Source organism: Corythoichthys intestinalis, chromosome 9, assembly GCF_030265065.1.
Source record: "Corythoichthys intestinalis isolate RoL2023-P3 chromosome 9, ASM3026506v1, whole genome shotgun sequence".
NCBI classification, from domain to species: Eukaryota; Metazoa; Chordata; class Actinopteri; order Syngnathiformes; family Syngnathidae; genus Corythoichthys; species Corythoichthys intestinalis.
Window position 1 is genome coordinate 25,942,473 of NC_080403.1, and position 27,949 is coordinate 25,970,421.

Genomic DNA, 27,949 nt, shown 5'->3' on the forward strand with positions numbered 1-27,949 from the left:
TTATTCGCAGTCCGAGACCCGCTGAGCGACTGACCGGCATGTGCAGGAGCATCAAAACAAATGACTATATGCACACACACACACACACAGACACATACGGACAGTTTGCCCCGGCTCCCGGCTCCCGGCCCTGTAATGAAATTACAATCTTGAAATATTGCTCATTCGGAGCAGAGAGAAAACCAAGCATTCTCAGGCTTACCCTCAACCCATTTTATTTTTTTCTGACTGTTGTCAAGCCCGCTCCTTCCCCAAAAGCTGTGTTCAAACTACGAGCTAACGCTAATGCACAGCTGCACCGCTACCGGAGCGTGCTGTCTCTCTCGCTCTATTCTGACGTAACTGCTGCATGAATTCCGATTTGGGACACTTGACAGTTCAGACCGCCGCCACACAGATTTAAACCACATACGAAAGTGACCCAGATCGGATTTGAAATTATCCACTTCTATGCGACTTGTCCCATTCAGACCGTCAACTTAATGCTTCACTCGAGTTGGAACAACACGAAAAAAAAAAATCGGATTGGTACATTAAGAGACAAGTTCATCTCAGAATAGTTTGAAATTACTAAGACATTACGGTATCCTTAGGGCCCTAAAAGGACCACTTTGAACCAATTTTGCAGACTGTGTTTTAACCACATGGCTTCTTGGACACTTTTTTGATGAGTTTACTCATAGCAGACATGATAACCAAATTTGATAAGTTGAAATAATTTTTTTTTTTTCTTAAACTTCTTGGGGTTGCCATGATATATACAGTATAAACCTGCCTTATTTGGTGATTTTCTATCGCTTGAAAGCACCCAAAACCGCAATTTATTAGTTGTAGGCAACTAGACATCATATTCACAATCCGAGACTATTAAGAAAAAAACTAGAAAGTTGATCCGTTTAAATATATTGAATATCTTTTATTTGTAATGTATTCAATTTAATATTAATACATTCATTTATCATCTGAACCGCTTATCCTCACAAGGGCCGCGGGGGTGCTAGAGCCTATCCCAGCAGGGTACATCCTCAACTGGTTGCCATCAATTTAATACTGTATATGTAGGTTAAAAAGAATTTGCATCATGTTTTTATTTACATTTTTTTTACAACGCCCTAACTTAATTTTTTTGCACATTAAATTCCATAATCATTCTGAAAACACTTGGGCCCATTGTGTCTTCCAATTGCAAGTGTTTTTTTCTTTCTCTGTTACAGTGTTCTACGTTTATTTTCAAAGGCAAAATTGTGAGCAGTACCGTAATTTGTCAACTAAAATAAATCAGATGCCTGTAAATCAGAACGGGTTTGGCTCAAAAGACTATGTCGACTGTCTAGACGCGTGTGTGGATCTTGTTGGTTGACTTGCCTTTTTAATGTTGCACCCAAGTATTAGCTCTTTGATGAGGATTTGCAAAATGCTCGAGTGTGCGTGTTTGGAACCGTTCCAGGGGGACGAAAGGGATTTAAGATGTGTTTGCTAGCGACTTAAAAGATTGAAGCAGCACGTGTGGCTTTCAGGGAAAAAAATTGTGGTTTTATGTATAAGCTTGGAAAGCGCTAAAATGGATTTTTTACTGCTAGTTTAATTAATGATGATGACATGAGCGACAATTGCAGTTAATGGGGATCTTGATTTCTGGATATAATGTGGTTGCTTGTAAAACTTAATGGAGGACAGAAGGCTACCAGTGCTTTTTCATTTGCAGTGGTGGCAAAAAGACAAATTTGACTACTAAGTGTGACATGTTTGTGGACTTTGTTAACAAGGCAACGCGTCCAAAACATACAAAATTTTTAAAAAGTCACACATGACTTTCCTCTACATTTCATGTGTATTTTTTTTAGTTCTAGTGAAGTATTTGACCTCGAAAAGATACATTATACTAATCTGTAGTTCTTCTCTTTGTACTACTTGAGATGAGTTTGAACTACCTTCTTCACCTCTTAGCTCCACCTTCTCGGTGACTGTGTGAAAGTGGAAATTTCCAGTAATTCCGAGAGTTTGTCGAGAAGTGCCCTCCTACATTGCTGCTCCTCCCCTGGTTTTCCCGCCTTTCCTTCTACCTGCCCCTTCTTGCCCCCAAACCTCATGGCCCCTCACGCTCATGCTGTCATGTTGAAACAACTTCACACCGATACGGAATATGAGATCTTAATAGTTTCATTTAAAAATGCCTTTTAAACAAACTGGGCTCATTGTCACTCTTGAGAATATGGCGTAGTATCCTGTGATACTGTGAATAATTCAAGAGGTTGGACTATTATAACATTAGTGATGAACATGCACTCGTGTTTGGAATTGCACAGCAGATGGTGCATTTGCATTAGGTGTGTTTCTCTAGAGATTGGACTGGCTGGTTGTTGCACATCCACAAGGGAAAATGTTAAAGAAACTCAAGAATGAATTTTAATGGATATACAGTATATTGTTCGTATTGATCCTTTCCTGCACTGATGATTCATGTCCTGTCCAGTTGTTATTGCTCAACCATGGTAACTTAGTGGTTAAGACCGCACAATTTTAAGGTTGAGGTTTGAATTGTGTAAAATTTGCATGTTCCCACTGCGCGTGTGAGGGTTGCAGTGGTTTACTCCCGCATCCCGAAAACATGCATGTTAATTCCTTTGAAGAAAAATTCTATTTTTGATCAGTTCATTTTCTTTGTTGTTCTTACCTGCTATGAATTTGGGGTACAACTGTACTTGGGAGACATAAATGGAGAACACGGCAATAAAAGACGCTTCAATTGTGGCATATAGACACTTTAAGTCATAAAAATGCAAGGCCACTGTGTGATATCGGTCGCAATCTACCTGGATCGTGGCTTTCAGACACAGAAATGTGATCTGGAAATTACCCAGCTCAGCGTCATGCAGATTAGCATCGCACCAGTGTAGAATGGGCATTACAGAGGGAATAAAGTTAATGTACTTTACCGATCTGACTTATTGATTTGTAAGAGACTAGATTAAACAATGACAAGTTGTCGATCACAAGCATTATTTATAAAGTAACAATAACAAGAAAATACGCTTTAAACACTCATCTGTTTCTTCTTATTCCTTAAAGATAAAAAGCCCAAAGGTCGGCAACCAGTTGTCAGATCTAGTTTGCCATTCAAATATTCTTTCATAAATTCAATTTATTAGTTTTTTTGTTTACTGCTTGTCAAATATTATTTCATTTACAATGAAATAAAATGAGGAAAAGTAGTATATTGAAGTGATACCTACATCATCAACATCTGTAGTCTGTTGCTGAACATTACCTGCAGAATTCAGCCATAACACAACCTGGTAATATAACCCGACTTGTGACAAGGTTGCAAACTGTTGGCTAATATCCAGGTCAACTCAGCTGGCACATTGCGTACACACATAAGCGCCTACTGGATAAATAACGGAACATTACTGGACATTAAGCGATGTCTGAAAATGGTTTTGCAAACATAACGTCGCATAATGAGTCCTTAACCCCAGTTTTTGGTAAACCTTCGAGCAGAAAATTTGTAAAAATTGTAGTGCAGTGTGTAAAAACAGTTTAATGCAATCAACTCACAAAAAAACAATCTTAGTCTCGGAGTGTCCAGGTCAACTGAGCTGACACATTGCGTTCACACATAAGCGCTTACCGGATAAATAACAGAACATTACTGGACATTGAGGGATGTCTGAAAGCGGTTTTGCGACCATAACATTGCATAATGAGTCCTTAAACCCCAAGTTTTAGCCACCTCTCGAGCCAGAAAACATCAAATTGTAGTGTAGTGTGTTAAAAAATGTACTGCAGTCAACTCACAAAAAAATAACAATCTTAGTGTCGGTCTGGACTCCCATAAGTCTTGATCATAGTCTGCTTTCTGGTTCCATGCATATCTTGGTCACTACTAAATTCTATTTGTTTCAGATTGATATCTTTTTATTCTCTAATTTCTAGGGATGTCCTGATCGCATATTTTTGCACCCGAGTCTGAGTAACCTGATTTTTTAGAATCTGCCGATACAGGATCCCGAACTGATATTGAAAAAAAGTTTTTATTCATTTATTTATTTATTTATTTATTTATTCTAAATAAAAGTTCCAAAAATGTTACAGTAGGCTACTGTACTGTTTTCCGGGAGTGTTGCGGAGTATAAAATGTATGTACTTTTGCTTCTTTTGGCAATGCCATTTTATTTCTGGATTATTTTGTTACTTTTTAGCCCTTAAAAATATATATTTTTAAAATTTTTAAATTAAAAACCTGATCCTCCCAGTTCCAATCTGAAAAATGGCGCTATCGGCCAGATTTCCGATCACGTGATCGGATCGGGGACATCCCTACTAATTTTGTTAATTAAGTCTCTAAGTTGCACTTCTGAACTGTCTGAAGCGACTCGATTTAGACACAAATCAAAGAAGGGCCTAAGACCTATGCACACACGGTACTACAAGAGGTTCTATCATTCACCTCAAATAATAGTGAACAGAAGAGAGAGTGTGCCTTAGCTGTACTGTGCAAAAAAAAAAAAAAAAACTTCAAATAAAGACAAGAGGCAGCTGGAGAGGAGAACTTTAGCGTGCGTGCTGATGGCATGAGGCGCGCTGACCTTACCACCATTGTGCAAGGCCAACAAAGAGCCATCTGCACAGCAACCAGAGCAGCGACCACAAGGGAGTCGCTCACAGGGGAAATCGAGGGAAGAGGGTGGGTGTCACGGAGGGATTTTGGAAGTGAAAAAGAACAACAAAAATAACAACAACAACCAAATTGGAGTGAGACGAAACTAGCAAACAAGGACGGGCCTCTCTCCTCTGTCAGCTAAGTGGCACACGAAAGCTGCAGGCCTAATCACTCAAGTGCACATTTCCTGTATACAGGCTGATACAAAGAAGTCAAACAGGAGCCAACTATTACGCAGCAAGGGCAAGCGTTTTGTTGAAACTCCTGTTACGAATGCAAATCTGGATTGTGGTGAACACAAAGACAAAATGGTGCCCGGAATGTTTTCAAAATTTTCCCAGGTAAAAACAAGACTGTTGGTATTGCTTAGCAACAGTAGGAAGATGAAAAAAATTATCAGGAGAAACCTGCTGTGCTGCCACCCAGTGATCAATCTTTGGCACACATTGAAGAATAATTTATAGGAAAAGGAGATATGCAGAATATGTTATTTGCATATATTAAGATTGACTTGATTGAGGGGAGAAAAGAGCTGTTTGAAAATGTCTCCACCGATCTGATTTGCCAGGAAATGGTCTCCTGGTGGGTGGTTGCCTAGCAACATCCTGAGATGAGGGTATGGGAGAAGGAGAGAGTGTAATAAGTCTGCTGGTGGCGGCAGTGGCAGTAGCATTAGGGGGTTTTATACATACGTCAATGGGAGGATCGGGCTCTGGGTGCAGCTTTGGGAAACTACCTGGCAACATTCCCAAATAAACAAACACGAGGAGCTGGGTAGTCTCACTTTCCAATATAGATTGTGAAGCAACAGTGTATTTTCCGTCCGGTAGAACCAAACACTACAGAAAGATGCATGGAGGTCATGAAAGACAACACGGAGTCAAGAGGCCTCTTCAAAGTAAAGCGGCTCCAGGAGGAGGAAAGTAGTAAAGTGACAAATCCAGACATTCAAGCCAAACAAGGTGCACAAATAGGAAGTAGCCAAGCAGGAGGGGATAAAAAGTGTTACTGTAGAAGGTGTGCTGATGGCGGGGTGGGGATTTCACTATAACAGGTAACACCCACAGATGTCACAAATAAGGATAGATGTCTTACGGCGGAGTCGGCAGCGTAACTGCAGCCATCTTGCAACAGAGGACTTTTCTGGTAGGCTCTGCTGTATCAAATAGAAGGTGAATGATTTTCTCCTCAAAGATACTCTTATGTCACTGAAGTCTTGACAGATTTCGAAAAGCTTTGATTTCTGTCGAACTCTACTACAGTGGCAATGATTCAGGCTGGATGTTAAATGTTTATTTTTATAATTATTTTTGTAAGTATGCAGTAGAAATACTGCATCTCTGATGCTTATTAACAAGCAAGCCTATTCAAAATCAGTTGAAAATTGAGGAATCTATTTTAATTTCAAACTACACACTCCATTGATTTTAATGTTATGTGACTCAAATTTGGTTTACAGCGTGCATAAGACATCTAGCCTTACATATGATATCTATGTTTCCTGCAGTAGGAGGTGGGTCAAACCGTGCTTTGAGGGCTCTTTGTCAGGAGCAGGAAATGAGCTTGTTTTGCGATTAAAAAAGGGAGGGTTTCTATGGAGATGCAGGGCCGTGTGCAGGCGGAGGAGGGGTTGGCGGCGAGAGTAGAATTTCAAAGACGCCAGCCTCTCCTCCATCACGTTTCCCTGCTCGCTGTTTCCACGGCGCCCCCTTTTATCTACTGTAATCTGCTTTGGCAGAGGTTGCAAGTGGGTTTATCTTAAATAAGCCCACCATGCCATCAATCGACCGGTCACTAATGTCAGGAGTACCAGTTCCACATCCTATCAAAATCCTTTAAAGCAACACAAGCTTCAGTCAATTACATCAGATTGACCCATTTTCACGCCCTTTCTTGTTTGAACAAGTGTTTGGTAACAACATTTCCATGATTTTGAAAGATGAAAGTAAAAAAAAAACTTCAATACCATTTTGATTGTTTTTTCAATCCCTTACAAATTGCCATTGTCCAAATATTTCAGGACTGAATGTGACCTTTGAATCCCTAAAAATAGTAACAGGCTTTGTGAATTGTTTCGCAGGGCCGAGGTACAAATATACCATCCTAAAATAAATCACCATTTTTAGTTTTTCAGGAAACTGCTGTTTGGATAACTTGACATTTCAAATGTCTTTACAGTCAATGAAATAACCCAAATAAAGAACTAGAGATGCTAAGATTAGACAAGTGAACAGTGTACCGACTCAAAGTAATGCCACAATGACAAACTTATTTATGAGCGTAACTGAACAGAACCATATTTCTTTGGCAAAGTTTTTCAAACAATGAGGCATCAGAAACTATTTTAAAGGCAAACTAGTATATCTAGTAACTATTTTAAACCATGGTATTACGACTACGGTTTCTCTCATTTTTCAAATTATAAGGCACTTACCAAAATTGGACTTCAGATAGTGTCGGGCAATTACATGACTGTGAAATTTTTTAGATTGATTTGGGTGATAGACCTTGAGTGCATTTTCTCCATCAAACATGGTGTAAATGTACGAAAACAGCCAATCCGAGGTTACCTGTAATGTTGTTTATTAATTACATCATGTTAATAATAAAACTTTTCTGTAAAAAAAAAAAATTTTTTTTTTAAAATATAACAATCAAGTTCAGAAAATTGTGAAAATAATACAAGATGGGACAGTATGAGAAAAAGTTGTGATAGCTTTCGTCTGCCAACTTTTTCAGCCCTAACATCTGGTGAAGTGAGCAGCTTGATCAACATTTTAGTTTTAATTAAAAACTTTTAAAACTGACGTTACTGTTTTGAGTGAAAACCTATTTTAATGCCTTTAGTTACTGGGGAGTGGGGGGTTAAAATCAGTGTTTACGGTGGAGATTCTCTGTTTATAACTATTAAGATGAGGAAAACAAGCACACCCCACTGCAGCTGCTTTCAATTGACCTCTTACCCGGGGCTCGGAATGTATGTGTTTCTTACATTTTGTTTATTTTAAGCATGATTGTAGTGACAAAGTGAGTAAATAAAGTAAAAAAAAAAATAAAAAAAATAAAAAAAAACTTCCAATCCTCTCACCACGCGGAGCACTCCAAAATCCAAATCTCAGCATGGCAATTAGAATGAAAAAAGCTTTTTGCTGCCCCCAACCTTTGTGTTGGAGCATAGCAGCCAGAGTCACGTAGTGAAACTGCCCTTTCACAGTACTGACTAAAAGCCAGATGGCCCTTCACACATTAAAAGCACAGCTTGGTTACCAGGACCTCTTTATGGCCCTAACAACTAATTAGATCTAAATAAACAAATTCTAAAATGGATTAAAATGGACCTTTACCAAAAACCAAACGATTATACTTTGAATGTATGTATTTATACGTGCCTTACATGGCGATTGCTGTTTCTTCAAGAACACGTGTACTTGTTTTGAAGCTTTTTGTTGCCAACTTCGACCCTAAATGCTCTCTTTGACTAACCTGTAAAGAATACAGAGACAATTTCATGCAGTGTAACTTAATCTCAAGTTGAATACACTCTAAATAGTGTTATATTTTTTAAAAATCTGACTCACCCCTTCCAAAATTCTTCTGCGGAGTTCCCCCTGTGAGAGAGGCCGCTCTTCCTCATCCGGGACAAGCAAGTTGTCCGCGTCATATTCTCCACTAGGGAAGTCAGAGAACATACCCGTCAGCACTAAAGCCTGTAAGTATGACAGTACGTGCACAAAATGTCAAATGTTTGAAAAAAAATCTTAAACCTCTGGACTGCAGGTTGGATGTTAACATTCTCTTGAAGCATCTCTGGGTCTTGGCCAAAAAGGAATTTGGGCAGATCGGATGGGTTGTAGGCTTTGCCAATTTCCTGTAATTATGAACAAAGGACAGGTTATGCATAATAAGGGGACTCTTGATGTCTAAAAAGTTTGCATTAAAATCTAAAATACAATGCAAAAATATTACCTTGTTATCGAGAAAAGCTTGTATATTGAGGAGTTGGTTGGTCTTCTGCTCCACCGCACTCAAGTATGGCATAATGTTGTTGTCATTGATGGAGTCCTCCATGTCACACTCCACTTTAGAGGCAATGCTGCTCACTCCTGTGAGAGATGAAGTATTGAACACTTACTACAATATTAGGTACAGATGAGGTTTGTGTTTAAGCCACCTTTTTTAACTTCCTCCAAAGTTTGGCTTAATATGGTGGCACGGTTTTCAAAGTCTTCGGTTTGTAATTCAGCAACTTTCTGCCGTGCATCAACATCTCTTAGTGAAGAGCGATGGTCCTCTTTCTGTTGCAAACTTTTCTCTTGAAAGTGCTTCATCTCTTCCTGGATCTGGATTATACACACATTGATAACATGAGCAAAAAGGCACACAGAGCAGTAGTGCGGTCATGTTTTAAGATAACAAACTCACCTGGCTGATTTGCTCCCGCAGCACCTCAATTTCATTGTTTTGATCATTTACAAAATTGAAGAGTGCAAAATTATGGTCTTCAGCTGCAAGGAAAAACAACAAAATAACCAAAATAATGTACAGTAGGCACTGGGCACTTAACCGATTAACAGTACACAAACTGGATCACAATTTTGAATGTAATCAAAATCTCACGAAGAATTCTCAGTAAATCAACATTTTTAACCGATAGAAACCTTCGAATGAATTTCAGTAAAGTTTAAGCTTCTTAATCACGTTGTTCTATCTAAAATAGATTCATAATTACAACCCCAAAAATATTTCAAGAGATTAAATGAAAACTCAAGTAAAATTTTACACCTCAGAAAATGGTTACATCAACTTACAAAATTTAAAAAGTTGTGTTCAATATACAGTATACTTAAAAACACAACAACCAAATTCCAACAAATAAAAAACACGATAACAATATTTATTGTTAGATTTATTTTTACTTATATTTAGTGATAACCTCTGGGTGATCTCCCATCGTTCAACCTCCTGCTTTTACTGAGACGTGCTGCATCAATTTTGATTCGAGATGAAGTCACCAAATAAGGATACTTAAATATGCCTAAATTCCATTTAACTCTAAAAGCTACAGCGTAATAGAAGCTGACGTACCTTGGATAAACCTGCTGACCATCAATTCTGGGTCATCCTCCCCTGTAACAGATTGAATTTTCTGAAAAAATGCCTCCAGGTCATCCGGTGACTCCTCACTCGACTCTTTTGAGTGCTGCTCCTCCAAACCTTATGCAAAAAAAACTCATATGAGAAGACACGACAACAAAGAATGATAAGCAAACTTTTCATCAGGCCAAAAGAAAACATCCTCTGAAATTTGTCTCTGACCGGGTTCTGTCCCCTCCTGGTCCATCTTTTCGCTGTATTTAGTGGTGATGAAGTCTTTGAGACTGCACTCGTGTGAAATAACCCTCTCGAGCTCCCTCATCTCTGTGTTGTATTGGGAGAGCTCTTTCCCCGCTTTCTCTCGCATCATCGCCAACTTGGACTGAGCCTCCACCCTAAATGCAGAAAATAGAGGAGAACGGGATTAGAATTATAATAAAAATAGTAATGACATTCTTCTGAATAAAATTTAGGTCATCATCTTAATATGTAAAGAACATAAACAAGAATAACATTTTAACGGGAAATTCCAATTTGAGCAGGTTTACATACAACGTGGCTTCAACAAAACATAGCACATCATTCAGGTTATTGTGTAGAAAACAAAAAAATATATAAGTCATTGAACTAAAGAACTGATTAAGAGATACTGAACACATAATTAAATTGATTCCTGAATTGAAGGTCAAAATCTTGTCCGGTTACTATTCACTTTTTGAAACACAGTGATGCAAGACAAAGGGCTTTCTCTCTCTCTGTCTGTTGTGTTTTAGTGCCTTAAATTATTTTTTTTCCTAGGGTTTTTTGTTGTATTTACACTATTGTACACAGCTGTGGGAAAACAATTTTACTGTGCTCTGTACAGTGACAAATTTGACAATTAAAAAAAACAAACAAACATTTGAATCCTTTGAACTGCTGATGACATGACAACCATACCCATCCTACTTATGTTTCTGGCTAAAAGCGGAATTAACCAGTAGCAAGCAACTGGCAAGTTAGAGATCGGAAATCAAATTTGTAAGCTCTTTTCTCATACTTTCTAATGGTAACACTTACATACAGGGCCAGACTTTTTCAGGTCAGGGGTCAGACATTTAACCATTAACTAGCATTAACTAACTAACATTTAACCTAATGTAATACTCACCCTAATGTCATATGGACATTGTCAGACCAGCACTTAGCCGTGGAGGTGGTGACCCACCAAATAATTTGAAGCAAAATATAACATAAATTGTCTTTACTCCACTATGGCAAACATACTGTAGGTTGCTCTATTCCAGTTTTCATTTTTCAAACATACTAAGGATAAATTAAATACAAAAATAAAGAGCACACAAACTTAAATGTGATTGAAACATCTTTACCCACAACTTACCCTTCTTCCAATATGCAACTTATACTAACCGAAATAAAGTGCTGTAAATATGTGACCTAACTGCTTCTGTGGTCCATTTACAGATCTGAACCCCAAAGTTTGTAAATGCTACCTTAGCGGGTCAGCATGTGACGCATTATAGCACTAGATTCTGCTACCTTATCAATAAAGCTATCACTGTCTAACCCAACCAACATTTCCTTCTCTGTTGACATCAACAGAAATGCCTCTAGTCTCGATGACTGCTGTTCTTTACCTGTCATTTGCTCTGAGGCTAAGCTAATACTGGACTCAATGTCTGATGCGCCTGAATTTGTAATATCTCAAAATTGATTTTTGCAATGGCCAGTTGCAAAGATTTTCTCACAGTGGCAAAATTCAGTAAAATATTATGGTATGGAAGAAAGCATAACAAATGTGTTTTTAGCTAGAAAAACAACTAGAAGGAAACCTACCAATTGATTTACATAAGCATTATTACACACATGGCAGTGGGACATACTAGTAGTTATTATATTGACAAGAAACCAATGTTTGTTTGTTGTTGTTGTTATTATTATTTTGATAACTTGATGCTGACGCTTCTTTGTTTTAAAATTGTATGTTTTTTGCATTTGGCTGCATTATCTTCCAGCGCCTTTCTCTTTTTCTCCCTCTTAGCGAAGCCTTTCCTCTTTTTTTAAACCGTTGCGAGTCCATCGATTAATCTTGTCTATCATCTCCACCCTACTCTGTCCGGTCTTTACACAAGCGATACTGCTTGTGTGGCTGATACGGACTGTTAGGGCGGGTGTTACTGCAAACGAACCAAAAATCTTGCTTTTCTTAAATACTTGATGATGAAGCTTTTTTTATTTCGAGCATGCACAAGAAACAGTTCTTCTTCTTCTGGGCTGAGTAGCCACTGATTGGCCCGGCGTTCTTCTCGTAACCAGCGTACGGGCAGCTTATATTTACATTTAAAAAAAAAAAAAAGGGGGGGGGGGGGGGGTGAGGTCCGCAGGCAAATCATTGAGCTGGTGCAGGTGGAATTCTCCAACCTCTCCCTATGACCTTCCCGGGCCTGCTTTCATACTAGAAACTTACTGAGTGAAATCCGATAAAATGAATAGCGAAGACCTTAAAATTTTGAAAGTGACCCCAACCCCCCCCAAAAAACAACAATTGCCTCTTCTTAGTGAAACCTGACTTTTGAGTCAGGTTTGACTCTGCAGCAGTGATCCCCAACCACCGGGCTTGGGACTGGTACCGGTCTGTGACACATTTGCTACCGGGACTGGTACCGGTCCGTGGCGCATTTGCTACCGGAGCGCCGAGAAATAATAAATCATTTGTTAACAACGGCAATCTGTCCTCTGCCTCTTCACACATCAATGTGCCCGTCTTACTCTATGAACTAATCCGAGTAGAAGTTTTTGTACGTCGCCATCTAGTGGTTGGCCACCATTAATGGGGTGTTTGCACACCTATAGCAGCCCAGTGTTAGTCAATGTAAACAGTAACATTAGCTGCTGTTGGATGTGTGCTGGGGGTGGCCACATCTTTGGACATCTTTTTACGCGGAAAAAGCCACCTGCTGAACCAGAAGAGGAGCGTACAACCAAGTCCATTCTGCATAATATGTGGCTAAAACCTAGCAAACGAGGCAACAAAAGTAAATGCACTGAAAGTATCATACCTCGTGGCGAACTGTATTGCTAAAGCCAAGAAACCTTTCATGATTGGAAAAAAACTCATTATGCCTGCAACCTAGGATATTTGCCGTCAACTTTTAGGAGATGCTGCTGTTAAAAAAGCTTGACTCAGCGTATTGTCAGTTACATTTTCCCTTCACTGATGTTAGTTTTTAGCCCCTTTGTGTTATTTTATATTTACTGTAATTTTTCTGCCACACAGTGCCGGTCCGTGAAGAAAAAGGCCAACATTACACTGGTCCGTGGTGCATAAAAGGTTGGGTACCACTGCTCTACAGTAAAGACAATGTATACTTATTCCTGGCAGCATTATGATCATTTAAATACTGATTTTGTGCATCACAACCCTCTGGTGGTCGAGTTATCACAAATGTGACAACCCTTGTGACAACCAACCCTGTTACCACCTACCATATGACAACACTATCACTCAATGCATGCTCAAGACTTATACCTCGCATCGTGGGCTGCATTCGACAAGTGGATTGCTTCACTTATCTTCTTCCTGACGTCTTTGCACTCCTGCGACAAGCAACCAGTCACAGCAATGAGCCAGCCAATATGTATTATTCAACATTCTTGTTGCTAGGAAGCTACTGGGAAATTTTCCAAGAGGCTCACCTGGACCAACCTGTCGTGAAGTCGCTGGAAACGTACACGCTCGATATGAAGAGTCTGTAGCTCCTCCCGGAGGCGGCTGTTCTTGGTCAACTGCTCACTGAATTTTGTTAATCCCTGAGAAGACACACAAGTATCATAAAGGTTATGCCAATACTGTATGTGAAGTCATTCAACTAATAAGACTTTGATTCTCACTCCTTGCAGTTTGTTCTCAAGTGTGTATATGGCCTCCTGATTCCGCCTCTGCACAGATCTTTGGGTGCCACTTTTGCTGGCATTCTCTTTCCTCAGCTCTTTCAGCTTCATCTCCATGCTTGAGATCTGCCCACATGACAATTAAATCAGGAGTAATCACCTAAAATTAATATTTCATAGTACAAATTTTTTGAAACGCAACGGTTGTGATCATTCACTGAAAATGTATCTCCATCAATGCAGCGAATGAGTTAACGCTGTACGGCTGCAACTAACAATTATTTTCATAATAATCGGACCATTAATTAAACGATTAATCGATTAATTAGATCAATGTCACTGTTTTCAATCACCTTCATAAATTAACTTGAAGTTTTAGGCATGTTGTAAGTAACAATAAAGACAAAATGGATATCTATTTTCTTCAAAAATAATATATGGTGGAAAACACAGACAAGGCTGAAAAAGCAGTTTCTGCTCTTGCACACCTCATTAAAATAAACCGCTGTATTTTAAGCCAAAAGAACTGTTGTGTTTGATAGAACAATATGTCTATATGCTGCCACAGCAGATTCATGGCGCAATAAGCCCCCAAACTATTTTTAATTTGTCCATTTTACCCTGGAAACCCCCGTTTACAGACGTCGTGCAACCGCTTTAGTTTCAACCCAGCCATAAAATGAAGGTAATTAATTATATTTATCATTCAAAATGTCTGTCGTTTTCAGCTTAGAATCATTAATTGATGTCTCATATTTCGTTCAAAAAAAAAAACGACTTTAAAAAATTGTTCGCCTGCATATTTTAAACTTTTAAACAAATTACGTCACATTGAAAAAAACGGTGTCTGTAAAAAAAAAAGTCACGGATATCTACCTCACAACTATCGCTTAATTGTATTTTTTTTGTTACTGTCGCATTTTTTCCGAAATGTTAGATGATAAATAATCGATCCAAACAAAGAAAAAAAATGAAAAAAAATGTTTAAAAGGGTAAATCTATGAAAAAGAAAATCTTGACCATTCCCTGATGTCTGCGATTTCTGCATCGTGACCAATGTTATATTACTATGTTTCACCCATAAAATCCCCAAAAAATCCAGCTGTGGCCATTCACAGCTGTGTCTTGACACTCAGTGATACATGCTACATGGAGTTCATGGAGATCGAAACAAGGTAAGTATGCGATAATATCTCGTTAAAGTCATGGCGTCTGTAATTCTGCTCTCGCGTGCTCTCCCTTCCATATAGGGTTTTGCTGTTTAAAAAACTTTTTTTTTTCTTTTTTTTTTTTTTAAATGCCCTCCTGTTCAAAAGTTTTCTTTCCCCAGAAAATTGAGATTTTCAGCTTACCAATGATGTATAACACATGCATACTGGACAATTTTATAATTTGGCCAAATTGGGGGGTCTTAGAGCGGAACTTCAAGTCACTTGAGTGTTTTCTGCCATATATTTTCTTACAGATTCCTGACTTAACTGTGCTCTACAACTGTATAAATAATCCAAAGTCGTTGGCAACTGGTTTAATAATCGATTTTAATGTATTTAATTGATTAGTTGTTGCAGGCTTATTAATAAAAAGATAGTTTAGACAGTAATATGTCTGATAATTGGCAAAAATGTGAATTGTTACTTTCCAAAGTAAAAGCAGATTTTTGTTCATGTCCTTCTTTGACTTACCAGAAATATAACGAAGAAATATGATAATATTTACAACTAAGAAGTTATATGTATGTTATAATTTCAAGAATTTAGACAAGTTTAAGGTAAAGTAGGTCCTAAACAATTAATTGGTTATCAGAATAGTTCATTCATTCAAAATAGTTGTCGATTATTTTGCTAATCGATTGTTGTAGATTAATTGTTGCACCTCTATTAAGGTTTTTCAGAACTATTGCTATGGGCTTTACCTCTTTCTGTAGCTCTCTTTGATGCTGTGTTTCCTTCTCTAACTCTTCCCCCAGGAGGTCTCTCTGCTCCTGAAGAGCTTTAAAGCCCTCTGCGTCCTTTTTGTCCTTTTTTAAACGGGACAAGCTCTTATAAGCACCAAGCTTATGCTGCAGCTCCACCTGCTCGGCCGTCAGCTTTTCTATTTCCTGCCTTGCAAGACAAACAGTCACTTTGATTTGAAACAAAAAGCAATTAAAAACACTGTTGAACTTTAGCCCTCACTGTTGTTTGTGGATCTGCTGCTGGGCATGAATTCTGTAGGCCTGTCTGTCTGCATCCATGATTCGGTACTGCCTTAGTAGCTTGGCTTTCTCTAATTCTGTTGAAAATTCACACATTTGCCTCTGCACAAATATTTAGCTTGTATCACGCGATGATTACCACATATTTACATACACTGGTCCCTTTTCAGGTACAGTTGCAAAATCCAGTGAGATCCAATAAGAGAATTGTGACAAATTGTGATAATTTAAAAGGTATTTTATTAGATCTCATTGTGCAACTGTCCTTATAGTTGTGAATTGAATATATTTATAATTAGGTTAATATTACCTGTGCCATCAACATCTGCATCACTTGTGTCTGACCGGGCACTTTTGGGTGTTCTTCTTCTTGACATATTTGCACTGCACTCTAATGGACATAAAAAACGTGCTCAAAACATTTGTTCATTTTGCGTTTCGTATTTGAATCTAAACGGATGTTCATTTGGAATTGCGAACTCAATCCACGATGTCACTATTACCCAGGTAAAAACAATATGGCGACAAATTAAAATGATGTATATTGCTATAGGCGTGCGACTACAATACTAAGTAAAAACTGTGTGTTCGTTTGTAAATATAATAAAAAGAAATCTTACCCTTAAAAATGCGATAACGAAGCCTTCTTTCGGAAGGACTTGTCTAAACTCGAATGCAAAACTTGAGTTGTTAGCAACCGTCACCATGTCACTTGGAACTTCATTTCCCAACATGCCCAGCGGGAGTGGAAAGTCCCAATCAGGGCCCTGGTCCCAATGTGGTAAGTGAAACACGTTAACTCGACAATTATTTTTAGGTGTTTGTCTTTCGTTGCACACCCAAGATGTTTTATTGATAGCCTACTTGACAAACGTGGTAAAAACATTAACCAAAAAAAAAAAAAAAAAACATTACACAACATTAAAAGAGTTTTATTCGTGCTGATAGCTGATTCCATGTAGCTTACCTGCAATGAATATTATATAATAAGTAATGCGTGCATGAAAAAACATAACTTCTAAACATTATGTTACTTTTGGAAATGTAATAATAATGTTGTTTTTACCAACTGGCTGTGAATACAGTGCATAAAATGTATACAATGTTGTATTGTATGTGACCATTGCATGATACATTTCCAGCTGGCCATATTGAAAAAGTAGCCTAGCCACACGACATAACAGCAATATTAACATGCATGTCCTTATTTAATTCCCTTGATCTAATCTACCACATAAAGATAGAATCTGGCACACGTAGTATACAGTGTAATTGTAGGTTGTTATTGGTCTTGCCCACTGCCATTCTGCGGCTCCACACTAGCTGGCATTGCACCTTCCAAAAAGGTACAAAAGTACTCCGAGGTGTTGAGCTCAGGTTTCCTCAATAGTAGGTAACATTTTGGGAAATAGTAAGCTGCAAATAGTCCAAAGTTACTAACCATATTGAAGGAAATCAAAATTGTGTACCTGTTTCTTTCAGTCAGACCCATGTAGATGGGAATAAAGATCACCCAAATAATGCAGTATATTAACACAGAAAAGGTGATGTCCCTGGCAAGGTAGTACTGATGCGGAGGTTTTGTCGCCATGAAAGTGCACATGAATGACATAAGGGCCATTAAAATGTTGAGGCCTTGCATCAAGGCCAGTCCGACCATCGGTATGACAGGACATGACAAAAAGGCCCTCAGGAAGTCTATCTCCATATTAGCTATGTGTTCCGACAAAGACGGCCCCTCTTGGATGTACCACCCGCAGAAACCGGCCTGAAAGGCGCAGCAGATGATCAAAAACAGCCAGCAAGCAGGACCTCGAAGTGTCTGTAGGTGACGGGTGGCCTTGCTGTGGAATTCTGTTATTAGTAATATCTGTGTTGGAAGACAAGCGAAAAAAGGTTTTTATGTTCTGTCTTTATACAACTGTTTACAACCTCCAATGATGAGCACCCCCATATTAGTACAACTTGCAGTTTCCCTAAAAACTGAAATATATCCCTCAAAAATTTATCGTCCATAACGTCAAAGCAAATGTTGTTCGAGGGTTTATCCTAAAAAATTAAATGACAACTAAGATGACAAGAGAATCTTGCCACTGAAATGTTTTTTTTTTGACATGACTTTATGGATACATGAATACATATATTTATAAAGTAAAATAAAAAAAAATAAAAACTCAAATACATAAATAGTTATCGAAGTACATCTTGAAATATAAATAAATGGTGAAACAATAATTAATTTTTTTTAGCTATAAATTTATCTTGCCCCCCCATGTTCAGACTTACAATAATGTTATTTTTATGATGGTGGAAATGTTCTGTGTTGCAGGTTCCTTTCTGCAATCTAACCTAATCTCATTACTCACCTGCAGGGAAATGGATGTGATAACAGAGAGGGCAATGGTTTGTAAAATAGAGATGAGAGGCAGCTGAAGGCGACACAGTGAATCCCCTGGCTGCCCCAGGAAGAGCGCTAGACTAAGGCAGGCTCCCATCAGGCTGAAAAGCACCACAAAGGTCAAGGGTCCGCCAGAGGCCGCCACCATGGGGGTCCGCCAGTGCAGCAGGAATATGACGGCCACACCGACCTGACACAGCAGCAGCAGTGCCCCGCCTAAGGCCAGATAAAGTGCTTCAGGTGTGTCCCAGGATAAGACTTCAAAGGTGGGTTCACTGCAGTTAGTGCTTAGAGACTGCGACCATTGGCCCCTTGGGCATGGGGTACACTGGATGTCTTCTAGTTAGAGAAAGCACAAGAAGGAAAGCAACACAATTTTTTGACATGTTCACATGAGCAAGGATGTCTTTTCCTCAAATTTGAATGTAAAGCCGATTTACTCATTCACTGCCATTGACAGTAATAGACATAAATTTGTTTTAACTGGGTGAACTGGCAGTGACTGATCATGTTTCAGTGCCATTGATGGGGATAGACATCAAAGTTCAAACGGACTGGATTTCTATTGCCGTCAATGGCACCCAAGGATTTCATGAGGATAATATGATAAATGACTTCAAAACCATAATTCTTATGAAGGAGCTAAATTTAGCTCTCTAACCTATTTTGGCAGATTATTTTAAACAAGTGTTTTATAGACACATAGGTTACCATTTTTGGCTTGATAAGTGCCTGGCAGGCAGTCAACACAATCGAAACAACACGAATGAAAGCCTTTGACTCGGCGAACTTGACCGATCCCACATGCCGCTGAACAGGTAGATTTAGGTACCTACAAAAATAATGGCATTGCAGGTTTGTGTTTTTAACTCAAACAAACACTATTTTGACATAAAGAAGTAATTTTATGTTTGATTAATTACCAGTGAATTTTCAGTGTGCCATACAAAAAGAGACTTGTTGATGTTGAGCTCTTCATCAAAGCTTCCGACAACCAGAAACCCTAAATGTGAGTCGGTCCAAACCCACTGGATCACACTGTAACCTATGTTGGGGTTTCCGCTACTGTCAAACACCAAGTGTTTGCCATTTATGTTAAAAGATGTGTTCTGTAACACTTGTAACAACTGCACAAACATACAAAAACACATTAATTTTTAAGTAACAAAACCAAAATGGCATGAAGACAGGTAAAGTTCACCTTCCAAGGAAGAATTCTGGTCTCTGAATCCCATTTGCAAGTAGTAGAATTGCATCCAAGCATTTTATGCAATGACTGAGCCACACTGTAGATGGCAGCATACACACTAAAAGATACTCTCCTTACTGCTGGATCCATGACTAAGCTCATGTTGGCAGGTGACAAGTTCCAACATTGTGGACAAGGATTCTGGACCTTTGATGTATCATAGGAAGTATTCTTCTGCTCACTCAGTTTTGTAAAGAGAACCTCTGTGTAGGCTGGGAGCAAATCAAGGGTCTTTGTTTTGTAGGTGAAGCCGATGATCGTACCGATAGTTTGTATATTGGGGATGGACGTCAGACGATAGTCAACAACCCAACTTCCACTGGCGATCCACACACCCTGTATTTTTCTGTTGATAACCTGTGAATGAAGGCCACAAAATGTAATTCTTTAATGCATCAATAATTGTGCCTAAATTAAGAAAATTAAATAGACCATTACTACTTTCATTGGATTTGAACCTTTTATTGCAAGTAACAATTTTTGCAATAGTAGTTTAAGAAAAAGAAAAAAAAACTTTACTCAATATAGACCTAGCGTCCACATATGTGATGTCATTTTTGGCCACAATATTAATATTCGGTATCCAAGCACATGACCCAAAAATTGGCTGTTTATAAATAGTGGTATGAAAAATGATCAGAACCTTTTGGAATTTCAGCATAAAATCACCATCAAATGTGATGTGATCAAAATCACACGGATGAAAATAAAGTGTCTGCTTTAACTGAAACCACCAAAACAATTGCCATGTTTACATGGAGCCAAATATTCCAATTACAATCGGAATATTTGTTCAAACCGAATAAATGTGTTCCATATAAACACCTCATTCGGAATGAACAGGCCCAAACCGAATGGAATTTCATTCCGAATCACAGGGGTGGAATATTCCTTTTCCCAAACCAATTAGAGGTAAAATTATATCATGTAAACAGGGAAGCGGAATGGTGTCTGGTTGCGTTCTTTCTGCGCATGCTTCGTACTGACGTGGTGACGTCACTTGGTGACGTAAGTAACGTCACTTGCAACATGGCTTCCAAGCACACGCACAGTGCACCCACACAACTTTTTAAATGAACGGCGTATCATTCTGAAGTTTTGTTTCCACTCGAAAAGTTAAAACAGCAGCTGATCTGACGATCGATCTCCATGTTTTGCAACGTGACGCTTTGTTTTGATTAATCTGCGCATGTCAGACGGCAGTTGTCAAACGTCCTTTCGGAATAAAGGCAGTCACATGTAAACGCAGGATCGGAATAGATGAAGTGACATGTAAACAGCTGATGTGAAATTTCCATTCGGAATGATTTGAATCGGTATGAATAAAAGTCAGCATGTAAACGTGGCTATTGATAGGTTCTAATGTTTTAATGAGGATAGCTTGGAAACAATGACAGAAGAGGCTAAAATAAGTAAGTGAGCCCTCTGCCTAAGGAGACTTAAAGAGGGATTTAAACCAATGTTTACCAAACATTCTAGGTGAGGTGTGTGCCAAATCACTGATGAGTATTTAAAGATGCCCTGCCCACTATAAAACACACACCGCGTAAAAATTGTATTGATGAGAAGCATTGTCTGATGTGCATCATGGCTCAGTCAAAAGAGCTGTCTGAAGACCTGCGATCAAGGATTGTTGATTTGTATGAAGCTGGGAAAGGGTACAAAACTATCTCTAAAAGTCTGGATGTTCATCAATCAACAGTCAGAGAAGTTGTTTACAAATGGAGAGAGTTTGGCATTTTTGCTTCTCTCCCAAGGAGTGGCCGTCCACTAAAGATGACGCCAAGAGTTCCGCGCAGAATACTCAGAGAGGTAAAAAAGAACCCTAGAGTATGTGCTAAAGACTTAGAGGAATACTGGCACAGTCCAATATCTCTGTGCAGACACCAACTATACGTATGTAAAACTATGGCCAAGAATGGTGTTCATAGGAGGAATACACAGAGGAATCCAATGCTGTCTAAACAAACATTGTTGCTCATTTAATGTTCGCAAAATGCACTTGGACACGCCACAGAAGTTTTAGCAAAATATTTTGTGGACTGATGAAACCAAAGTTGAACTGTTTGGGAGTAACACACAATGTCAAGTGTGGAGGAAAAATGGAACAGCTCACCAACATCAACACCTCATCCCCACCATGAAGCATGGTGGAGGGAGCATCATGATTTGGGGCTGTTTCCTACCTCAAGGCCTGGACAACTTGCAATCATTAATGGAAGAATGAATTCAAAAGTGTACCAGGGTGTTTTGCAGGAAAACCTGAGGCCATCTGTCAGACAGTTGAAGCTAAAAAGAGGATGGATGCTGCAAGAAAACAATGATCCAAAACACAGAAGTAAATCAACTTCAGAATGTTTTCAGAAGAACAAAATACACATTCTGGAGTGGCCAAGTCAAAGTCCAGACTTGAACCCCTTTGAGATGCTGTGGCATGACCTAAAGACAGCGATTTATGCCAGACATCCCAGGAATCAGACTGAACTACAGCAGTTTTGTAGGGGAAAATGGGCCAAGATTAGTCCTGATCGATGTGCCAGACTGATCTACAGCTACAGGAAGCATCTGGTTGAAGTTATTGCTGTCAAAGGGGGGCCACAAAATATTAAATGTGATGGTTCACTTACTTATTTTTCCCCCTTCTGTCATTTTTTGCATACAATCCTCATTAAAAATATGACAACCTGGGTGGTTTTAGCTTAAGCAGACACTTTTTTTCATCTGTGTGATTTTGACAAACATTAGATCACGTTTGATGGTGATTTTATGCAGAAATATGAGAAATTCCAAAAGATTCAGATACTTTTTCATACCACTATACTGTATGTGGGTCAATATTTTTTTTTCAATTAATAAAAAAAATTGGAGCACTCTGAGAGAGCAGTCAAATTCAAAGCATCGCCATATTTGGTAGAGTGGGCACTTCGTCATGCACCAAAATGTCTTGATCTTTCTCTTCTCATCATATCACGTACCCTGCTTAATCCATTAGCAATTAATTGAGAAATTCCTTTTGTGATAAACATATCCTGCAAATTTGATAATAATCCCCTTTGTTCTTGAGTTACCTTCATTATAAACAAAGAGACGAACAGAACTGAATACGCAACCTCTGCCTTCTGTAGGGTCAATCACTAGCGGAGATAATACAATGTTAATAAAACTGCACTATGGCTATGACCCCCAATAACATTCTAAAGTTATTTATTTATTTTCATAGTATTTAAATAATTGCCTGCCATTTTCAACGACAGCCGTCCAATTCGTTTAAATTGAGAGAAGTGGCTGTGAATGCTCATCTTTTAATGACATTGAATGCGCTACATGTCCAATCCATTTTGACTGTTCCAGCCTCTCCCAGTCAAAATGGATTGGACGTCTAGCGCCCTCAATGGCAACTGGTGAGTAAAATGAGTGCCTTTGAAATTATACAGAATATCAATTTATTAACAACACTGAGACTTTGTATGTTTTTTATGAAGCTTAAGTCTTCACTTGCCTCTTTAAAGAAGACCACAGCTGGATCCGGAAGAGAAAAGACCAACACCACTTTGACTTTGGTGGCTTGGATGTTGTCGACAATATTTTTAACCGTTTCTATAGGGTCGGTATAGACCGGAATCATGCCCTGGTAGGCAACGCACATTGACGTGGTCTCGGCTTTCTTGGCAAACTCCTGTGCACCTTGTTGACCGAACTCTTCATCACTGGCCACCACCGCCACCCAGTTCCACTCAAACTCTTTCAGCAGAAGCACCATGGCATTAATTTGCAATGTGTCACTGGGTACCGTGCGGAAGAACGACGGGTAGACACGCTTGTTGCTGAATTTGTTGCTGGTGGCGCCAAAGCTGATCTAAAGTGGGAACAGTAAAGACACCCTCAAATTAGATGACTTGCAGTGTGTCGTGTTGGGCATGAACGTCGGTCACTCGTTTTAATAATTTAAAACAAACAGTTCTAGAAAATTAAACGCAATTTTATTGTAGAAATCAACTGAACTGTACATGATAAATGCACTGTAGTGGATTTAAAAATAATTGTGGAAACATTTAATTTAGTGGTACTTGTACCACACTTTGAAAACCACTAATCTATGTAATTTCAGGTTTACCTAAAGGATGAAAAAAAGGGAAGCATGTACTGTAGAGTCTCTATTAGAAAGTGTTATCAGAATTTTGGTTTGAAGCGGCAAATATAGGTTTATTTTCAGACCATTTTCAGCTGTTGGTGACGTTTTATGCAATTTAACTAAATACTACTTTCGTGCCTTTTATTTATCATGCACTATATTTTGCTTTTTTGTAAAGCACTGTGAGGACCTCTCAGATTTTATATAAATAAATTTGATTTGATATACCTTGAAAATGCCTAAACAGTTATTTACATCAAATTCACTGATTATTAATCAAGAGCTCCGAAAAAACAAACCTGCGGCATTAAAAAGAATCCCAGAACTTTCCCAATGACCGACACCATTTCAGAGTCGAAGGGACCAATCACGGCCACCATGCTTGTCTCGTAGTCAGTGTAGTTGCACTGCACGGATAGCTCTCTGCTGTTTTTTGCAGACAAGAAAGAGATAGTTGGCTTCACAACCACAGCAGTTTGTTTGCACGTGTCATGGATTTCATAACCCAGCTTGATGCCGGGGAGCAGCGCTTGGTTCGCATTGACTTCATCCACAGCAAACTTCATCACCACTGCAAGTCCAAGTTCGAGCTCATTCAAACTGGGTAGAAAGCGAATAAAAGAATCACAAAATGTCACTAAAACTTTTAAAATGTAAATAATAGGAATCCCACATTTTAAGTCAGACTAATCTCAATTTACCTTTCACAGTTCATGTCATTTGGCTCAGTCCTCTGGCTGAGGTTGCCGGTCATCTGGTTGATGGCAAAGAGCCCACCTAACATAATATCACCAGATAAATTGAAAAGGCTAGTGGAAATGTTCTGGAACCATGCAGGCGAGGTCATGCTGCAGGTAAGCCTAAATGTCCAGCAAAGTACCAACAGTGGCAAACATACAACCATATTGCTTAGCAGGGTAGAATCTGGCTGGAAGGTTGTGCTCAGTGCTCGCAGGTGTACCATGAAGGATTTTGTCATGCAAACTCACCTGTAAGGTGAGTGTGCTATTGCCCCCTCCAATCACTTTCAACAGGAAATAGTGAGGTTGTGTTTTTGACCCCCCGGTCCTTTCGCAACTCTTGAATTTTCAACAGCTAGTTGTAACAGGGCAGGCATCAAATGGTAACTCGACTCAAATATGAACCATCACGCAGAAACTTGATGTATCCGTGCTGGATGGATGATAGTGGTGAATATACAAAGAAAAAGCCAAATGCTGGCTTCAAGCAGTTGATTGTTTTTCTTTTAACAATAATTAAATAATTCTTCTCTGTATTGCTGCAGCATACTACACAGTTAATCAGTTGTGAAACTCTTCGATATGATTGATTCTTGTATTTTCTGCCCCTTCTGAGCTGTTTCTAGTATGTACTTAACTCATTCACTAACAAAGATATATAAACAGTGTTGGTTATGATGTTCAAATCTAATCATTTATTTTAAGGCCTGATTCATCAACAATCAATTCTCCAAAATCCTCTCAAGTCCTAACAATTGAGTAATCAATTTACTATGCCAATCCCAAGTAATCAATCACGTACACTAATAAATATGTGGATAAAATTGCTTTTTTTTTTTTTTTCCAAACGTGTTTGGTTATGCAGGCTCTGCTCAATTGTCTGCCGAATTTTCCTGACATTTGTTTGTGGTTTGTTGTGTGATTCTCTTCTCTGACAAAAGAGGAGCCAGGTTTCAATTATGGCTATCCCTCAAAGTCAAATACTGAAATGAGATTGCAGTAAAGGCAAACAAACAAAACAGGCCCTTAATTTCAATAATACAAATGTTTTTGGAATTGCTTTTTCAGTTTCGTTTGTTTTGTCTTCCTCTCACTGACTTGATTTGCATGAACATTTGCATAATCTTCATCCATGCAGTCAAATTGACACAGTTCCTCTGGATATATTTCAATAGATGTACACAAAACACAATATTCCGTAGCATGTTTAATATTTTTTTGCTTTTGCTTTGTTCATTTAATGCAAGAAATTGTCACGTCCTCACTTGCACGCTTACGATGTGCGATTACAGTGCTGGCAAACAACCATCATCGTTTTTAATCATGTACCTTTCGGCGTCTTTGTAGCAGTATCAGCTCCAGGAAGGACTCGTTTAGAGATATAAGAAGAGGTATTCTCCTGGCTATCTCATTTTGGTATCTTGACATAAGTCTACTGATGAGACTCAATGTTTTTCTTTGGTAGGACTTGTGTGTGTGTGTGTGGTTCTTTTTTTTATTTTTTTTTATTTTTTTTATTTATTCTCCTACTGTGTTGTCAGACATGAACCAGCCAACCAGTTTTGAGTGTCTTCAAATTTCCAGAAACATTTTATAATTGCTTCTTTGAAAGAGGTTTCCCATTTTGGTGGTAAATTGCTGTATGTGGCTCAACCACTAGGTGTCAGACTCGTGTCTCGTATCTGCTTCACTGGCAACGCTCATCACTAAATCCAACCAAAACCACATAAATTTTGAAAATGTATTTGAATGCAAGCTGTAGGCCTGGCATTTTAAATACTGCATGAAATTCTGGAGGTTTTACTGCAACATCTCTGTGGCTATGCAAGAACGCAGTGCAGTGATCAGATAGGAGGTTATCACCTTAAATCTGAGGAATTATGTTTTGCACTGCTAGTCTTTGTGTGTATACACTCCATGGGTTAACCTGTGAGGGAGGCAAAATTATTGCACAACACTTCTCAGATTGAGACAGAACCAATGTTTTTTTGCAAAAAGGTAGACGTTGCCCCGTCTGTCTTTCCCAAAACTTGTGCTTCCATGAGAAAAACCAGGAATACCAACCACTTCCCTTCATTCCTTCTACTCTCTCATTACTCACCCCTACCCGCCTAGTGGCCGGATCAGACTCGCTCTCTAATCTCCATCGCTGGTTTGAGAAACACTGGGCCCGTTGTTGACATGCTGGCCTCATACCCCCACAGGCGCTGACAAATTATTAGCCAGCCCCTCTGTTCACAGTCAGGGCTGTCAGCTAGCCCGTTCCGGCTGCAGAATGCTAATCCGCACTCGGCTTTTTGCCGAAAAGGCTGGAGTAAGCACGAAAAAGACAAGCACCTGTTGCTGTATTTTAAAAGACAGCCTCAAAATGTCAAGTTCAAATCATTTGTTTAAAAAGCTCAATGAACATCTGCTTTTCCTATTGCCTTTTCATGCCACCACACTGATCTTATGTTGTTGACTAATAGACTCGCACAGAATTTTGTGTTCTGTCATAATATCAGCACTGATTCTACTAAAAGAAAGAATAGACTGTGTTCTATCACCCCCAAAATGTTGCTTCAAGCTTTTTTGTTGTTGTTATGTAATCAGCAATAGATTATGAGTTGTTTTCATCAAAAACATTGGTTTCTAACCAACTAACCGGGAACATTTATTGTTATTGAAAGAAAGATACCAAGCAGAAAAGTGGCTTGGGACTCTTTGTGCATTATGACCTGCGCAAGTTAATACCTCAAATGAATCGGAAAAACACCAAAAAACTTTTGCATTATGACCTGCGGTATGAACCTAGTCTAAGGCTAGGTTCATACTGCTGGTCTTAATGCATGAATCCGATTTTATCGTGTTTTTCCAACTGAGTGAGGCATTAACTTGACGGCCTGAATGGGACAAGTCGCATAGAAGTGGACCATTTCAAATCCGATCTGGGTCACTTTTTTATGTGGTTTAAATCCGATCTGAGCCAAATTTTTCCAGAATGTCGCAGCGGTCTGAACAGTCGAGTGTCCCAAATCGGAATTCATGCAACAATTACGTCATCAAAGAGTGAGCGAGACAGGGCGCTCCGGTAGCGGTGCAGCTGTGGGTTAGCGCCCAGCTTGCCTTGAACACGGCTTTTTGGGAAGGGTCGGGCTTGACAACAGTCATAAAAAAATAAAAATGGGTTGAGGATAAACCTGAGAATGCTCGGTTTTCTCTCTGCTCTATATCAGTAATATTTCAAGATTGCCTGCACGACTGAGAGTTGAGGCAAACTGTCTGTGTGTATGTGTGTGTGTGTGTCATGCACTGAAAGTGCATGCATGCTCTAGATCCATATAAACTCTGAATATAAGCCTGAACGGGTATTATTTATGTCTGTTTTTTGTGTCCTCTTTTTGGAAATCAAAATATGATCTCCCTTGAATGATGGATGACAGCCAGCATGTGTAGTCATTTGTTTTGATGCTTCTTCGCATGCGAGTCGTCTTGCTCAGCGCATGTTGGACTGGGAATTTGTGCGCATGCATAATACTTGAACGGGCTTAATGGACAAAGGCAGTCTGAACAGGCACGCCAAAAAAACAGATATGAAAAGAAATCGTA

General features: G+C 39.0%; 2 protein-coding genes across 3 annotated transcripts; both read right to left on the reverse strand.

Annotated features, from left to right (window-relative positions):
* Nucleotides 1-7,770: 7,770 nt before the first annotated feature.
* On the reverse strand, nt 7,771-16,595 carry odad1 (outer dynein arm docking complex subunit 1). 2 transcript variants are annotated; one of them, XM_057846190.1, is made up of 15 exons: nt 16,463-16,564; nt 16,153-16,233; nt 15,823-15,919; nt 15,561-15,750; nt 13,649-13,774; nt 13,454-13,567; nt 13,287-13,354; nt 9,980-10,152; nt 9,749-9,877; nt 9,086-9,168; nt 8,835-9,003; nt 8,630-8,766; nt 8,428-8,531; nt 8,242-8,332; nt 7,771-8,146 (listed from the first exon to the last, which is right to left on the reverse strand). In XM_057846190.1, exons 2-15 carry the CDS (start codon nt 16,217-16,219, stop codon nt 8,054-8,056), a joined length of 1,641 nt encoding a protein of 546 aa, XP_057702173.1. In that variant the 5' UTR covers nt 16,220-16,233; nt 16,463-16,564; the 3' UTR covers nt 7,771-8,053. The 2 variants fall into 2 exon arrangements, with proteins under 2 accessions (XP_057702173.1, XP_057702174.1); XM_057846191.1 differs by having other exon boundaries at nt 16,153-16,595.
* Nucleotides 16,596-16,788: 193 nt separating this feature from the next.
* LOC130921860 (taste receptor type 1 member 3) lies at nt 16,789-24,883 on the reverse strand. The gene is made up of 8 exons (XM_057846192.1): nt 24,323-24,883; nt 23,921-24,221; nt 22,989-23,345; nt 19,442-19,846; nt 19,164-19,367; nt 18,952-19,072; nt 18,209-18,579; nt 16,789-17,712 (listed from the first exon to the last, which is right to left on the reverse strand). The coding sequence occupies exons 1-8, from the start codon at nt 24,598-24,600 to the stop codon at nt 17,125-17,127; spliced, it is 2,625 nt and encodes an 874-aa protein (XP_057702175.1). The 5' UTR covers nt 24,601-24,883; the 3' UTR covers nt 16,789-17,124.
* Between the last annotated feature and the right edge of the window lie 3,066 nt (nt 24,884-27,949).